Below are 18217 nucleotides of genomic sequence, written 5' to 3'. Positions count from 1 at the left end.
TCTTCCACATGGCGGCTGCCGATTTCTGCGTTGATTCTGCTGCAGTAGCTTCCTCTATTTCTTCTTGTAGCGTTATTTTGGGTTTTGTTAATAATCGGCCCTGGAGTGTAAGGTCTCTCAGTCCCAGGACCACTCAGTCCCTCATGGCTTCATCCAAGTTTAGGAATTCACATGCTCCAGTGATGTCCTGCAGCATTGCAATGAAATCGCCGATGCTCTCACCTTCTTTTTGGTCATGTCGATAAAATTTATGTCTTTTGATTAAGCAGGAAGCAGTTGGTGTATAGTGAGCCCTCAGTAATTTTTCCAGGTCCGGCTAGGCCATTGTTTTCATGTGGATGGGTGCTGCTAACGCTTTGGCCATCTTAAATACCGCTGGACCGCAATGGGTTAGGAATATGGCTCTCTTCCTGTTTTTGGACACATTATGGAGGTCGCTTCCTTCGAGGAACATGAGGAATCAGTTGATGTACGATTTCCAGTCTTTGGTTGCTGGGTCTAATGGTGTGGGTGGCGTGTTGTTTCCGGCCATGGTGCCTTGATGCGTTCATCGGTCGCCACGTGCTAGCTGGTTCCCTTTGTCTCCGTATCCCACCTTCATCACCAGTGTTAAGTCGCGGGAATGAGACTCAGGACACCAGCATGATTCCAATCTGTTTTATTTCCGTATAGGACTGAGCACTGAAGAAATTGCGGCAGCCCTTGTTATAGTTGGGCTGCTTGCAGCTGTGGCCAGTGACAGCTCTTCAAAATTCCTGCCACCATGGACCAACCAATTGCAGGAAAGTATGCTAATACATAACAACATCCATTCTGTGTATTCAAGATTAGTCTCAAACTTGCTCCAAAGTACTTAGCATACCCTTATCATAAATGAAATCTCAGGGCCAAGGAGACAAATGATTGTAGCCTGGCTGAATTCCTGTATATATATACAACATTCTTAACTAATATATTTCCAATCTGTTTACCTTCATCCAGGAAAGGCTAGCTAGTGTTGACCACACAGTATGTTTGTAACATATAACTTAAGAACAATATTTGTCCCATCTTTAACATCAAAATAAACTCAGATATATTTATGAATAGTCAAGACCTTGTTGATGATCCAAACTCTGTCAAGGATCTTGGAGTACTCATCTCTAATGATCTAAGTGCTAGAGCCCACTGTAACTACATAGCCAAAAAAGCGTTAAGAGTTGTTAACCTAATCTTACATAGCTTTTTCTCTGGTAATATCACACTACTAACTAGAGCATATAAAACATTTACTAGACCAATACTCGAATACAGCTCATCAGTCTGGAACTCACATTATGTATCTGATATTAACACAGTTGAGAAAGTCCAGAAATATTTCACAAGAAGAATTCTCACTCCTCTACTTGTTGCAGAATATCTTATGCCACTAGACTCGAAATTCTAGACCTAGAAAATCTAGAACTACGCCGCCTTTGGTCCGATCTAAGTATAGTATATAAAATCATACATTGCAATGTCCTACCTGTCAATGAATACTTCAGCTTCAACCATAACAACACAAGAGCAAACAATAGATACAAACTCAAGGTTAATTGCACCAAGCTTGATTGCAGGAAATATGACTTCAGCAATAGAGTGGTCAATGTCTGGAATACTTTACTTGTCTCTGTGGTTTCTTCCCCAAACCTCCAAAACTTTAATCTTAGACTGTCTACTATTGACCTCACCCCTTTCCTAAGAGGTCTGTAGGGGGTGTGCATCAGTGCACCAATGTGCCTACCATCTCTGTCCTATTGTTTCTTTTATTTATTTTATTTTTCTTATATGTATCCATGTATTCATAACTATGTTTTTACTTATACCTATTATCTTGTAAGTAATTGACAAAAATAAATAAATAAAAATAAAATAAATAAATCTGAATTATCTATAAGTCACATGAATATAGAAGTAAGGTGAATTGGCTATCATAATTATAAAAACAATCTAGGCAAATATGATTGAAATTCACACGGTTCAATATGGAAAAATGTGTCACTTTAATAGCACTGAACAAGCAATATGTGCTTTTATCTCTGATCATTTTTTCTTTCCCTAAATTTATATGTGTGTGCGTGTGTAGAACTGAAGTTGCACTTAAATCCAAGAAATGTGTATGATGTACAGTGTTGCAACTATAAATACCAAAACATATTGGCCAATTAGAATACTACCTACCATACTCCTCTTTTACTTATATAACTGTGCATTGAAGGATTCACTTGATTGTATTATAACAATGAGTATATGAGCACAGTGTAATAAGTATGTGAAAGACAAGTTAATAAGGATCCAACAGAGAGCCTGGTATAGTGTACCAGTAGTTGGTACGGTGGTCAAAGTACCAGAGTAGAACTGAGAGACTGTGAGTTCTAGTCCTACTTTAGATATAAAGCCATGTGAGTGACCTTGGGCCAGTCCCTCTCTCTGAGCTCCAGGAAGAAGAAAATGGCAAACCACTATCAAAATCTATCAAGAAAACCACAGGGACTGCCTACATAATCACTAGGAACTAACCCTGACTCCAAGGCGGATACAGTACATACACATACACCCAAATCAAAGTTCCATAGATGAAGAAGACAGAAAGCAGTGCAAAAAAGTACGTTCTGCATATGATGTAGTGTAAACTCAGCCATTTTTGTATTACTGCTATGAAGTGCTCCTACAAATAGTCTTCAACTTATAACAATTTGCTTAGTGACCATTTGAAGTTACAATGACACTAAAAAAAAGTGACTTGGGACCGTGTTTCACATGTAGGACTGTTGCAGCATCCCTGTGTTCACATGATCAAAATTCAAACACTTGGCAATTGACTCATCTTAATGAACATAGCCTTGTCTCTGGGTCATGTGATCATCGTTTGCAGCCCTCTGACAAGTCAATGGGGAAGCCAGATTACCTTAACAATCTTGTTACTAACTTAAAGTTGAAAAATCAACTGTTGATTCACTTAACAACTGTGGTTTAAAAAAAAGGTTGTACATTTCATTTAACAACTGTATTGTTTAGCAACAGAAATGTTGGGCTCAGTTGTGATAATTAGTTGAGGACTGTTTGTATTCAGTCTCAATAAATGTTTTGGAACACATGGGTATACATATGTAGCAACTGTCTTTAACACTTTAAAGCAATCACATCTTTCCTCAGGTTCATATAAGAGCACTGTAGAATTCTGGGAACAGATGAGATTGCTTTTAAGATGTTGCAGAGTAATTATGTTTGCGTCCTTGTGTGCACTGAACCACCTTCTGGAGACTGAACTTGAAGTCCAGCCCATTTTTCTATGCTTCATCGAATTGTTTCACACTGGAATGGGACAACTTGCTGCAGTCAACTTGATGAGGCCAACTCGCCACCGCCAACTTGCTGTGGGACAATTTAACAATGCAATTTAATTATTTAAAATAAATGAAAAATTATTTTGATTTTTGTCATTCACATTTCATTCTGCCCCTCCTTTTGCATCCTTTTTTAAAGTTTCTATTCCACCATTCCTTTTAACACTTGTCCCACAGCAAATTGTCCCACGATGTGTTGGCCGTGGCATGTTGGCCGTGGCAAATTGTCCTAGACCCATTTCATATATACAATCCTTTAACAGCCAAGCTGATAAACAAAAAAGTTATTAAAAACTAGCAAAGGAGAAACATGTAATTTTCAGTCCTACAAATGTCCTTTGAAGCATTGTTGAAGCAGCTGGCCTTTTGATGTCTGTGATTATTCACAAGCAATTATTTACAAGCTGCCACACCTGGAATGGAACAGCCTTCCTAAATTTAGAAAAATATTTTTTACAGGCAGCTGCAGAAGGTGTCCACTGAGCCTCCCTGAACTCTGTTCAGGCTCCACTGCAAGAAGCCAGAGAATTCCAGTTCACACATTTACATGCCATTCTGAAATTACTCCTGGGAAGCCAGTTAGTCATTGACTTAAGAGGACAGTTAAGCCAACTGTTAACACACTTGAATTTTTACCTCACCTAAACTGAGGGAAGGAAGAAGATTGCTTAGTGCACTTTTAATACCATTTCGTAGCCCTAGAGGTGGGCAACTCATATCTATTACACTCATATATCAGCTTTGCCACCAGTGAATTTTGAGCCAAGAAATCTCAGCACAAGCCAACCAAATAGTTTTCTAATTTTGGAAGGGAGTACTATATGTGTACTAGACAAATTTCCGTATCTATGTCACTACAGATAGATAAAACTTGTTCACATATAGATCTATGAACTTCAAAATATATGTATATATTTCACATTCTTATCCACCCAATATCTATATTATAAAACTGCTATGGTTCAGGTTTGAAGGTCGCCTTTTATCAGAGCTTCATATGAAGACATCATTCTGAAATTAATTTGAATTTGGAGCAGAAATTTTGGTTTGGAACACCTGCAGAAATTAAAGAATCAAAAAGTAATTAAAAAGTAAGGATAGAAATGTGGTACGTTCAAATTTTAAAATGAACTCGAGGAATTAGCACAAAACAGAAATTTATAAGGCAAGTGCCTGTAATCTTTCTGATTACATCGTGATCTCAAAAAGAGATCACAATGTGCACAGAAGTGGCAAGTGCATGCCAAATGAATATTATCATGCCAAAATGCATGACCATGAGGAATATCTCTTCTTGAAACACAGGAGAAATATTTGTAAAAATGAGTGTAAATTCAGTTTTTTTTAAATGTAACCAGTTCTGGAAGCATGTTGAAATTACAGTGGTACCTCGGTACTTGACTGCTTCAAAACTCATTGAATTTGGTATTCAACGCATTTTGACACAAAAATGTTATCCCAGTACTCATGGTGTTTGGTACTTGATGTGCTGCAAAAGGAAGCGGGGGACAGCCACAGAGCACAGACAGGAAGTCGGCCATGCTGGGAAGGTAACTGAACATAGGAAAAGGGACAGATGGGAAATCCTGCCTAGCCAAAACAAAGTGTCAGAGGATAAGTCACATACTTTGTTTGGTGCTCATCGTTTTTAGTACTCATCACGCCTCCTGGAACCAATGAAGGATGAGTACTGAAGTACCACTGTATAAGCTTAAAGTAAGAAACTTGGTATTTCCACTAGAAATTCGTTAGAATATTACTGTTAGCAATTGTATAATTACACCTATGACTACAAAGGGAATCTCTAATTTAATTTTATTAAGTAGACATAGAATACCAGGAATACTTAAACAGGAAGAATGTATGTACGATAAAAGAATGGGACTGCCACACCATAGTCAGTCTAGCTTTTACTTATTAATGTTCTTTTTAATCTGAATCTTGGACATGGCTCGGACTGATAGGTTCATACTTGATTGAATTGGATTTGGTAAAAAAGAAAAGAAAAGAAAAAGTAGAAATAGATATATCAGCCTCTTTCCAGCCTGTTTCACAAGTCTTTCATCCTTCCTTACTATTTTTTAAAATTTAATTAATCTCCAGATTAACTTGCATAAGAATTTAGAGGTATTATTCATTTTTTTAAAAAATCTGTAATTTATATGCCACTGAATTCCAAAAAGATTCTGAACAGCCGACAAATGATGCAAAAATAAAATATCAGGAAAAAAAATAAAAACCTAAGCTGAAAACCATTATCAGCCAATTTTCCTATTAGAAACATTTTTGTATAACTGCTTTAGAAGGTTCAGTTTCTTTTGCATCCTGCCACATACGTATTTGCAGCAAAAAAAGGGAGAAAGTTGCAATAAAAACTGTCCTCTTTTTTCTATGATCTACCTGTTTATCTCTTCAGCATTCACATCTTACTTATTTCTGTTTACTTTAGCTCTTTGTAGCATAGGACATGTTTTGAATACAGGTTCACAACCATTACGAAGTTTTTTTTTTTTTTTTTAAGAAGGAAGACATTTGAATGAAAGCTACAAGCAATTAAAATGATAGGTTAAGTCCCTATTTTTAAAGCTATAGCCTTTTTTCCCTTGTAATCCTGAATCACATTTTTATGACCACAAAGAGGTCAGCAGATTTGCATCTTGGTTATTATTTGAAAAGCCAGCTGAATGCTGAATATTGTGGAGAAGTAAGAGTAATAGTTGGGCCATGACAATAGATACAGTCCAGCATACTTTGACATGTCAAGCAGTTAACATGATGAGTTAGAACCAGGAAGACTAGATTCTAGTCCATCATTATAGAAGTTCACTAGATCACTCTTAGCTGCTCCAAGGAAAAATAAAGGAGGGAGCAATATATATATGCTGTGATCAGATTTTGGAGGGAAAGTGGGATATATATCGGATGACTGCATGATTTATTTTAGTTCTGAGCATGGCATGCAAAAAGAATTAGGAGCTGCACACAACTCTACCACCAAGACTGCTATGTGCATTTGATTTGTTCAATGCAAGGTCGGACTTGGGATTCAACGGCTGTTTGCTCAAACATACACAGAATTTTCTGTTATCGTTAGCAATTCTGCTTCCTAAGACTTCCCCAGCAGTACTGCTATAACCCTGGGCAACTAATTTTCCACAGTGTTTTCTTTCTTGCTGAAGTTAATCTAATATTTCAGAGCGCCCCAAGCTATCCATAAAGATTTCCCCTCACAAACTTTTCACAGATCAAGCCAATTCTATTGGACTTACTAAATTCAGCAGCGATATGAATTTGTTAATGTTATGAGAACAATAAATAAACAAATGGAAACAATGATATCACAGAGAATGTGTGGATTTCCCCTTCCTGGGCATGAATGAGGGTGATTGTTTGTGTTCCCCAGACTCCTCCCCTCCCCACAGTTGTTATTTTTGCACTATGCACGTTCTGGGAAAACGATTCTCTACTTTGCCTGAGCAAAGTACCACATAAGGACTCTTCATTCATTGGCACAATTAGTGAGTTCTGTGCAGACTCTGTGTTTTCTTTATACATTACATTTTCTGCAGGAGGCTGTGTTCAGCAATAACCCTCACCCCCGGGCCTGTTGTACAGCTATGGACACCCTGCGTTATGCATCTCTGTTGGGCTCCATTGTGTTCAGTGTAACCATATTCTAGTCAATGAGACACTTGATCCTTTTTTCCACTGGCGTCATCCACAACTATGCAAGTGGTAAATACTATTTGGACTTGGTTACTAAAATGCATAAGATAACTGCGCTTTTTGGCATACATTTAAAGGTCTAGAAAAACATTACTTTGAAAGGGATGACTATAGATGAAAGGGGGACTGCATAATTAATGGCTTACTAAGCTAAATGTGGTGGTAAACAGGCCCTAAACATTCCCCTAATTTGCCAGTTGCCAAGGTTTGTTATCTATCTGGAACGTTGCAACATATGAACATTGGCCTACAAAGGGCTTGCTCAGTCTTGGCTCTCAAAATTGTAGCTTTTCTTGGGGCCCAATAATACAAAAATTGAATAGCAACTTCCATCTTCCAGCCATTTTTCTAAAATAAGCCCAAGGGTTGGCATTAACATTGAGTCCAAGTAAACTGCTGAGGTCTTAAAACTGACCAAAGTTTAAGCATAGTCTGGATGAACAAAGGGGTTGCATTTGTTTTGCCCAGTTCAAAAATCAGCTTCAGCCAGAGAAAGAGTTTATTAAGCAGCATTGATAAAGATTCCTATTCAGTACAGAGTTTAAGAACTCAACAGAGCAAGAGTTGGCCTACTTTTAAAAGGGCTGATCAGGTTTTGTCAGATAATCAAGATGAAACATTCAAAGCAGAGGTGGGATTCAAATTTTTTAACAACCGGTTCTGTAAGCAGCACCAGAATATTTCCTTCCTGCCTTCCTTACAGGATTAGGCCAGTAATTTCTTCTAACAACCAGTTCTCCGAAATGCTTAGAATGTTAACAACCTGTTCTAGCGAATAGGTGCGAACCTGTAGAATCCCACCCCTGACTCAAAGCCAATAAATATTCCTTCAAGTTCTACTTGTAATTCATCATGGCTTAAAGAAATTTCACTCTAGGGTTTGTTGTCTTCAAATGAGTTAGCATTTTTTAAGATCAGATGTTATCGGACACAAAATTAAGTATTGCAAAACATGCATTTAAGTAGCAAATAATGCCTTAATCTGCATGATTTAGAAGTAGAATTATATAGAAGAGTAATGGGAAGGGGGGGGGAAGAGAAGGTTTTATTCCCTACTGTTTGCCCCAAATGAGTAGGAAACTCAATTAGTATCTGCAGAACACAAACCTACTGTTGTGATAAATGAATTAAATGTAAATTTAAATAATGTAAGATTGTGTTTGCAATAATTCCAACAATTGTTGCAACTTACGATTTATATTGACTGTTTCCAAGTATGATTGATTGCTTATTGTACCCTATGACTATCATTAAGTGTTGTACCTTATGATTCTCGACTCCTGACGAATGTATCTTTTCTTTTACGTATACTGAATTTACACCAAGACAAATTCCTTGTGTGTCCAATCAGACTTGGCCAATAAAGTATCCTATTCTATTCTATTCCATTCCATTCCAGTCTAGTCTATTAATCAGAGTAAATTTTGATCAGTTAAAAATTCCCCAAACACCTTATATCTGTCATTCATTATAAGAATTACAATAGCAGTCATAACTTATAAACTTCATGGATATCAGTAGAAGCTTAAATCCTGTTAAATCAATTAGACTTTTAATACATATATATTTAATAAGGCCCTTGACTCTGGCAATTCATACAGTTGTAATGGAATGACTCTCCATGTCTAACTAATTCTAAAATGTTTTGGTCATAGTTTGCATATTCTGAAATCAGTAATTATGTACTGCCTGGAGATATGAACAGATTCAGTTGTAATTTTCCTCTGATACGGAAAAAAAAATGGTAACATTAATGATATAAACATATGTGAAGTATTTGGGCGGTGTTAAATCCCCCAGATTCAAACAATTCTATTAAAGATAGTCCTCATTTAGCAATTATTTGTTCAACGACTGTTTGAAGTTATAACAAGGAGATTTTGTCTGGAAAGTACTTGATGTTATAGCTGTCGCAGTGGCTCTGCAGTCACATGATTGCAATTCAAGGCACTTGGCAACTGGCACCCAATTATGACAGTCAAAAAGTCTCATGGTCACATGATCACCATTTTCCACCTTCATTGGCTTCATTATACTTTCTCCAACAGAAGCAGCTTGGCTTTTAACACTGGAATATACTGCATGGTGCATTGCAAGGAGCAACCAGGACAAGATAGATTCTTGCAAACCTGCTTTCCATTTGTGATTGGCCATTGAGAAGAAAGCATGAAGCTTTCATATAGATATTTTATTGTGTCTGTGAAGGCTCCAAAACTTCGGATACATCTTATCGAAACTATGGATACACAATGGTTGTGTACTGTCATTTCAGATGGAGAAATATTAAATTTGGTTTTTTTATATTGTACTTAAATAATATTAACTTGCATTTTGTGGACAAATAAATGAATTGCAATACAACTCCTCTTTGATTTATATATTTTTCCCAATTCTGTAAATGTAGTTCTCACATTAAGAATTTTATCTCAAAATATTTTTATCAGGGAAAACTGAACATAGAAATGTGGAATGTGAAAAAAATATTAATGAAACTCATAAATCTTTTTCATTATATGAACACTTTAAAATCTGAATGAACCTTATAATAAAACATTATAACTGCATACAAGTCCCCATCATCACTTCAAAGCATAGTAATTCATACTTATGTACCTAAAATATAAAACTTCCCAATGTTGTGCATTCAAATTAAATGGAATTTGAGGAATTTCCATATTGTGAAAACCTGCAGATTGGACACGATTTTAAAATGCTGTGAAGGAAGTTGAAGAGGTAAACTCCCAATTCTCCACGTTATTCCACAAAATAACAAACCATCTTGTGGGGAAAATAATCCCAAGAGATAAACTGACATTACAGCAAATACTCCATCGAAAACTGAAGTGTTTAAGAAAAGTTCAATGTAAACCATAGTTTTCCCATTTAATATTACTCTGTATTGTGTAAAAAAATATCCATCCATCATACTGGGTAGAAGCAGGTAAGAGGTTTAAATCCAGCATGTACGTTAGAATTTACAAGTCAACATATGGTGACAGATCTCTACTTCTATTTTAAATTGAGAACTGATGTACATTCTATGAATATCAGATAACTGCCTAGATCAAGCCTGGGACTTCTTCGAGTTTTTGGAATTCATTTGTCCCAGGTCATTTAGTGGTTGCATCATCACATAACAATGCTCCTTTTTTTAAAAAAAAAATCAAAATGCAATTTAGAGATGTCAGCCCACCCATTCACTCAAAACCAAGACTCATTCCTATGACTGTTGCATTAAGTAATTTCTTTCAGATACACCGAAACAATTGTACTATAAATAAAATTCCATGTCCATCATATTGCATTGAAGAAAATATTTTAGTAGAAATAATTAGATTATTTTAAAAAAATAATTTTATTAAACTTTTTAATAGAATAAAAGCAGTATATATTTTAAGTTGAAAGATGAAGATAAAGAAAAATAATAAGTGAATAACTAAAATGGAAAAAAAAGATGTCACAAAGAAGTTTCTTCTGATTGTCTTAACAGTTGTTATAAATATATTTATATTTTACTCTCTCTAGATTCACCATGATTTTCTTCTTTCCATAATCTATTCTCCCTAATCATCAAATCCAAAAATCACAATTTCTTTCTTTTTCCAGAAAAAGATCCATAAGCAAGAAGCAATTCAATTCTTCAACCATACCTTAGTGGGCTATGCTTACAAATACAGTCATCATGTATCTAGCAATAGATTATAGGAGTCAAGTACTTTATACATTGATCCTTGAGGAGTGAAACTACTAGTCTCCCGTCTTACATATTTAGAGATCATATCATCCAGCCAATCTTTCTCAAGACATGAGAGTTAACTTGGTTAAAAAAAATTCCAAGATTCTCTGAATCAGGGGTTGCCAACCTTTTGGATCTCAGGGACCACCAAACTCATAATTTTAAATCCCGTGGACCAGACACCCTGAGAAAATCCCCAAAAAAGTCTGCAGGAAAATTCCCCACCCAGTTTTCCTACTGATCGATCATTCTTTATTTTGGATTGCAGGATACCATCTCCAGCTTTGTTCTTAGGGGGAGAGAGAGGGAGAGAGACTTTTGGCTTCATGCAAGGAAAGCAGCAGAAACAACAGAAGTCTTTCTTTCTCTACCACAAATTTTGCCAGAAATGAGTCTTTGCTGGCACAGCCTCTCGGAGCCGGATGCCTTGCAGGGTCCCAAAGACACATTTCTGGTGGAGTTTGGGGGAGAGAAAGAAACTTTTGCTGCTTTCCTTGCGTGCAGCCAAAAGCAGAAGAAGAAAGAAGCGGAAAGAAGCAGCTCGATGGCCAGGCGAGGCATGTGGGGCAAGTTCCCCCCTCCATCCTTTCCCCCCTCCCCTCACTACCTTGTGTTATTCACAATGCAATCGATGCAAGCCTTGTGATCCCATGGGCCATGTGGGTGGTGCAGCCTTGTGTTCCCGCGCAGCCTGGAATAATTGCTTTGAGGGGTGCTTTGGGGATGCCATTTCTCTGCAGACCACTAACATTTTCTTGCAGACCACCAGTGGTCCCTGGCCCACTGGTTGGCGACCACTACTCTGAATGATGAATTCAGCTCTTTTTTATTCAATTCTTGTCTCACACAATAAAAATGTCAGCATTTATAAAACACATAGGCTTTGAGCATATATTGCATTATTTGTTTATATAAATTCTTTGTGTCCTGGTAGGACTTTATCAAATCTTAGTACTGAACCAACTATCTTATTATTTTATATGTTCTAAGTATTATAGGATTGTAAATGATTGGTGTTTCAAAGGGCTCTCCCTCTGGACTTAACAGCTTGCTTTTGATAATATACATTATTTTGTTTCCAGAGGATCACCCTGGATGTTTACTTCAAAGTCATGCCCTAACTCTATACTCTCAGTGCTGTTATCTGTAAATTTTAGTAAGTCTTCTACAATATCTTGATTACAAAACCAAAACTCTAGCTTCAATAACTGAATTTTTCTTGTCCTGTTTTTGTTCTATAGTCTTTCAGAGGAATTTCACTCATATTCTCAAACTTAACTCTTCTAATAATACTGCTATTTGCTTTTCTCGCCAAGTCTGGAATATTTTCCATTCGCTCTATGGCATTATTCCAGGGGAATTATATGTGGAAAGAATAGCCAGCATTGCAGTTGGCATTTCTCCCCTACAGTGTCTCTGGAACAATCCTGCTGTGTTGTAGCACAATTCTTAAGAAGGTATTCTAGGAAAAAGCAAGATGGTAGCCCCAGTATGTCCCTCCCAAGTCCTGCTGTACTGCCTCATCATAATGGGTAGAGGGTATTTATGGGAAGGATGAGCAAAGAACATATTCCAAGCAGTATTATCCAAGAGATGAGGGTCATCCCACATATGCCCAGTTAAAACAAGCAGACACATATATTTCTGTATATTTTCCAAGAAAATCACATGGAAAGAAAATATAAAATTATTGACAATATATTGCTGAATGAAGGGGCCCTCAAGTTAGATCACACTTTACATGCTACTGAGGAAGAGATGAGGATCTTTTCGAATACTAACAGTATTTATGATGTACCTAGATTAAAACTTTGGGACATCTAGTTGCTGACATTGCCATACAGAAAAAAAAATCCAAAGCTGCAAACACAAAATTACAGTAGGAACATGAAACATAAGAAGCATTAACCACGGAAAGCTCAATACAGAAAAGAGGAAGTGAAACAATGATAAATTGACTTCTTAGGCATCAGTGAATCTTTATTAGTATTATTTAGGGTATGAAAAACAAAGAAGCATTTTTGCTTTTATTAGTTAGGAAGGGTATAGCAAGAACAGACTTCACTACAAAGCAATTAATGACTGAATAGTAATCGACTAATTCATGAACAATCCTTTATCCTACAGATAATTCAAATGTAGGCTGTAATGCTCTACAGATGACAGAAGATCTGCATCTATGATCAACTTCATTTTGAAGTTGATATAAGATGCTGTTTCTCATTGGAGACTGGAATGCTGAAGTTGGAAACACAAAAGAGAAAATATAGTTGGACTGTATGGTTTTAAAAAAACAAAATGCAGCAGGGGACCAATTTATCCATGTCTGCTACTCCAGTGATTTCTTCATAACTAACGTAGTCTTCAAACAATCAAAATTAATCCTCTATACATGGATGCGGTCAGATAGAGTATATAGAAATCAAATTGAATATATTATTGCTTAAAAGAAAGATAAAGTAGCTCAATTATATGGCCAGATGCTGACTTTCCTGATCCTAAAAGCGTTTTGCTTTGTTAGTTAGGAAGGGTATAGCAAGAACAGTATTTCACCTTTCTGATTCTACTGTTAATGCTTTATTTTGTGTGTCAAGAACTGCAATGGGTTTGTTGTTTTCTGCTCATTTTTCAGGTCATTTTTTTTGTGCAGTTCTCTTCTCTCTTATTTTATGTTTCTTGTATTTCTACAGTATGTATTTCTACGGCCTTGCGGCTCTACTACTTTCTGCCTTTATTCATTCTTCAAGTGTCTTTTTTCTTCTATGAGCACCAATTTTCTCCCTAAAAATGGGAGATTTTATGTTTTATTCTACTCCTGCAAGCAGTTCTTTATTCTGGATTCTTCTTTTGTATTTCTTCATTAGATTTCATTGCTAATCTCTCTTTCTATGGCTAGTTTGAAGATATTTTGCAGAATAATGTAAGAAAAGACAAGTTTCCTCATTTAACCAAGTGGGATCAGAGGTGGAGAACTGGAGAACTGGTAGCGGAAATTTTGAGTAGTTCGGAGAACTGGCAAATACCACCTCTGACTGGAGATTTTACAGTATCCTGTAAAGTCTGTCTGTCTGTCTGTCTGTCTGTCTATCTATCTATCTATCTATCTATCTATCTATCTATCTATCTATCTATCTATCTATCTATCTATCTATCTTACAGGATTTGCAAGATGATCAAAAAGCTAATTTGCTTCAAAAATCTAATTAATAAGAATACTTTTTTCTTCTGCAGGTTCCTTTACTTAATATTTTTGAAGAGTTTGTTTTAATTAGAAATAAAATAATACACATTTAGTTCATAAAGACTTAGCAACCTTGGCTGATCTCTTAGGAAAGTTTGGATTTTATTAATATTTGAATTAATAAATTGGTATTTGAAGTCTATAATGCCTAGGAAAAAAGTAACATACAGTAAAGAAGAAGTAGCAAGATGGATGGAGTAAATTAAGTGGTAAGGACCTGAAGGACCTGGTTGGAGAAAGCTTATTATGGACAAAAATCTATGTATTTGGTTTCTAAGACTAGACGCCAACCTCATGGCACATAATCAATTAATCAGTTTATATTTGGACCAGGGGCCATCAAAAAATCCCAAAGCTCCAAACTATACTGATAAGATTAAAAAAAAAATAACTCTAGAAGGAAGCAGTGACAAATTATTTTTATTTTATCAAAATAAATTATGTCCACATAATTAACAGGGATTGAGCTCAACTCATTGGAGGTTTTGTCTTAGTTCATTTTTGCAGTTTATATCTTCTCTAATGTAGAGATGAAAAGTTGACATGTCTTGGTTCTAGATCATGTAACATTACATTAATGCTCTTTTAAGATTACTGTCATTTTGCCACGCTTGGATATTTTTCTTGAAAAGGGATTTGTATTATAAATGATATGGAGATACAATTTTCTGAGTAATCATTATATAAAAACAAGGTAAGAGTCTTTCTGGGCATGCTCATAAGTATCAATAAATCTGTCAAAGCTTGGATCAACACCTAGTGAGAAAAGTGCTCACTAAAGGGTCTTAAAATATTCAAGACAGTAGCTGGGATAAAGTAAGGTGATGGTGCGCTAGCAGTATCCTGAACAACTTTGTATAGTTTATTTCCGATATTCTACTAGGTTGCAATAAAAATAGGAGACAAAGTATTTCAGAAATATGAATCTGACTCCAGTGCTTTTTCTCATTTTCACTGCAATCCTATAAAAATATCTTCAAATATAAACCCCTCTGATTTTACTTCCAAGCAATATAGATTTGTACCTTCAGGCCTCTTCAAACTCCAGCCAGAATTCCCTTTTTACATCAGATATGAGTAATTTATGTATTTTCTTCGTGATCTTCATCTAATGAGAGTGCTTTTCTCCAACAAACATATTACTAGCCAATTCAAAGAAGGTCAGCAGCATGCACTATTTTTCAAGCTATCCTGCACTTCAAGAGCCGACATGAGTTGCAGTTCAGCAAACTCCTGGAGACCACAGGTTATTAATGTAATTAATAAAAGAGATATCATAGTTATTTTTAATCACCCCCTAATGAAATCATTAGTTTATTCATAGATAATGTCAATAAGTCACCAGCCTTGATGTTTTTTTTAATTTCCAAGCATTTTTGTTTTTACATTATAGTGACCACATAGTTACAAGAGGGCAAAAATTGGGCCTCAATCATTTATCCAAGATAAAAAAAAAAAAGATGTGAACCTACCTATGGATGTTGCCTTCAAGCTTTTTCACTTTCAGCTCATCTTCTTCTGACTGTCTCTTCCTGGCTTCTTCCTCGGCCGGAGAACTTGCAGGAATTCCCTGCATCAGCCATTTTTCCCGAAGAGCTTTTGACTAGGTGAGAGATAACAGAGGAAAGAAAGAAGAAGAAGAAGAAGAAAAAAGCACACAAGATATTAGAAGTGACATTAGAAGAATTCAGCTCCTAAATATTTGATAACCCTTCTTAAAGCTACCGGTTAGTGCTTCCAGCATTAGACCAATTCATGACTCCCTTAAGGGACTAATCTAGATCCCTGCTCAGCCAAGGTGTCACATCTAATTTATAAACAAAAGGGCTGTTGATTTTATATCTGGAAATAAGTGAACAACTAGTACATCCAGCTATGAAGTAATTTTTAAACAAGCAAACTAGCATGATTAGATATGATTAGAATGAAAAGAAACTTATGCATGAAATTGTGTAAAAACAACTATGCCTGAAAATGATGCAATTAATGGAAAGCACTCCAAAGAAGAACAATTACTGACAAATGGTACTTACTGGCAATCCACTGGCATCAATTCGTTGTAAATGTTTCTTTATAAAACTTATGCCATTCATTCCAATGGCTCTGACTAGCTTACAAAAATATATATACTGTACATAGCCAAATTTCTAAAATAATGTAAAAAATGTAAACCTAAATGGATTTAGAACTATGGATTTAAAACTAAATGGATTTATCTACCCAATGTTTTATGAAATTCTTTCTGGTTACTCTCCATACATGAAAGATTCATGCTTGGTTAGATTCCAACTACTGGAGGAGTAATAGAAAGAATGCAGGTGACCTTAATCTGCAGCCTTATTAGCATATCTATGGATTTTGATCCAAGCAACAATGTTATGAGACAAGTCCTAATTGTGTAAGATAATAGTTTACATTTCCAGCAACAAAGCAATCATAACTGATTCCTCTTTGATATTGTGAGGTATCCAACACACAAGAAATAATCTATTCTGTTGCACTAGCTACTTATTAGAGAGCCAGTTTAACGTAGTTGTTAAGCCACCATCTGGGGAACTATCTGGGGAAACATGAGTTCTAGTTGCATTTTAGGCATACAGCCAGTGGCGTGACTTTGAGCCATACAGTTTCTATCAGCCCTAGGAAAGAGGCTATTGTTCTGAAATCACACCAAGAAAACTGCAGGAATCAGTCCAGGCTATCATCAGGAGTCAATACTGACTCAAAGGAGCCCAACAAACAAAAAACCTCCTACATATTAAGTTTTAATGAACAAACCTAAATTCAGAGTTTTTGAAACAACCTGTCACTGATTTGCAGGAACAGCATAATCAAACTCATTATTCATTTGCAACTTTTCTATTTAGTTATTCTATTTGCATTCCTTATCTAACTTTGCTTTTTTCTCTTCAAGAAATATATATTTCTCTTATACAGATATTTCTCATAAAATCTTACAGGTAATCTTCAAGCAAATGCATTTATTATATTTTCCACATGAAATCACAAGACAAATACTTAGTGGGTGCTATGTCATTAAATATCTAGCAACACAATACACCCAAGTAGGCCAATGAAAATTATCATAACTTTCTTGGAGGTTGGAGATGTGTTAGGATTGATCATGGCTGATTAACAATGCACATTAATTTTGAGGAAAAACCAGTTGTTTCTTTAGAATAAGGTGAGGAAGCCTTCCTGTGGAATGGCAGGAACTTTCACCTCCCTTAAGCTGAGCCAGCTTTGGAAACGAGAGCAGAAGGCTCAGGCATGGTTTAGTTAAACAGACGCTGGCACAAACATGGCCCATAACTTCAGCAGAGTCCACTTGGTTCTTCGGCCTCTGCCTAGGCAGTTTTCCCAAGTGGTGCAGGTTCTCCTAGGGAATCAGAGTCATGTGCTAATGAAGAAAGGAAGAAGAGTCAGACAATCGCCTTAATAGAATTAAGAATGGGTCTACAGTACAGGTTTTTTGCATTGAGTTATCCCACATTGAATTGTCCTGTGGTGAGTTGTCCCTTGGCTAGTTTTATTGTTAAGAGTATTGAAAACAAAGATATCAAAATATATATACAATATTTGTTGCATTTATAACCAGGTTTTCTGAATGCCACGTACTTTCTACCTCTCTCCTATTTTATTCTTATAAGGACTCCATGAATAACTGTCAATCATGAGGTTCAGCGCAGGCAGGAATCTGAACATGGATTTCTCAGGCCTAGCTTAATACTCACAACACTGTATTATCTAGCATGACAAAGTCAATTAGGAAGTGGAATCCCACAAAGAAACAAACCGTTCTATGCAGGCAAGTATGCAAGACCTCAAATATGGAAAAAACAGTTTCAGAATTTCACGTTAGTTGAACAATTCTGGCATTTTCCACTATAGGAAGAGGATTTTTGGATTCATGGTTCTATTATCTAAAGAAGTGTTAACAAACTGTATCAGCCAATAGCATAGACAAAAAGGTAGCTGCTTAAGGATTCCTATAATGAAACAAAATCTAATCCGTCAAGGAATTAATGAGTATACCCTCTCAATAAACAGAGTTTACATTTTGGGGACCATATTGGGTATTGGTTTCCATCCAGATCTACCCACCAGCTGCTGTTGTTTACAAAACATCTAACAGAAGCAGTGCTAGAA

The 18217-nt window shown here is 36.1% G+C and overlaps 1 protein-coding gene across 4 annotated transcripts in view; it reads right to left on the bottom strand.

Moving 5' to 3' along the window:
* Positions 1-18217, bottom strand: part of PALM2AKAP2 (PALM2 and AKAP2 fusion) — a 249548-nt gene that overhangs the window by 163978 nt on the left and 67353 nt on the right. For all 4 annotated transcript variants that reach the window (XM_026713390.2, XM_026713391.2, XM_087926505.1 and 1 more), the window contains exon 3: positions 15541-15671. In XM_026713390.2, coding sequence (XP_026569175.2) covers positions 15541-15671 — 131 coding nt within the window. The remainder of the gene's footprint in view (positions 1-15540; positions 15672-18217) is intronic.

This window comes from Pseudonaja textilis, chromosome 2 (assembly GCF_049901715.1).
Source record: "Pseudonaja textilis isolate UNSWEBS1 chromosome 2, rPseTex1.2, whole genome shotgun sequence".
NCBI classification, from domain to species: Eukaryota; Metazoa; Chordata; class Lepidosauria; order Squamata; family Elapidae; genus Pseudonaja; species Pseudonaja textilis.
The sequence above is the reverse complement of the archived record's forward strand: the minus strand, read 5'-3'. Positions and strand labels throughout refer to the sequence as shown.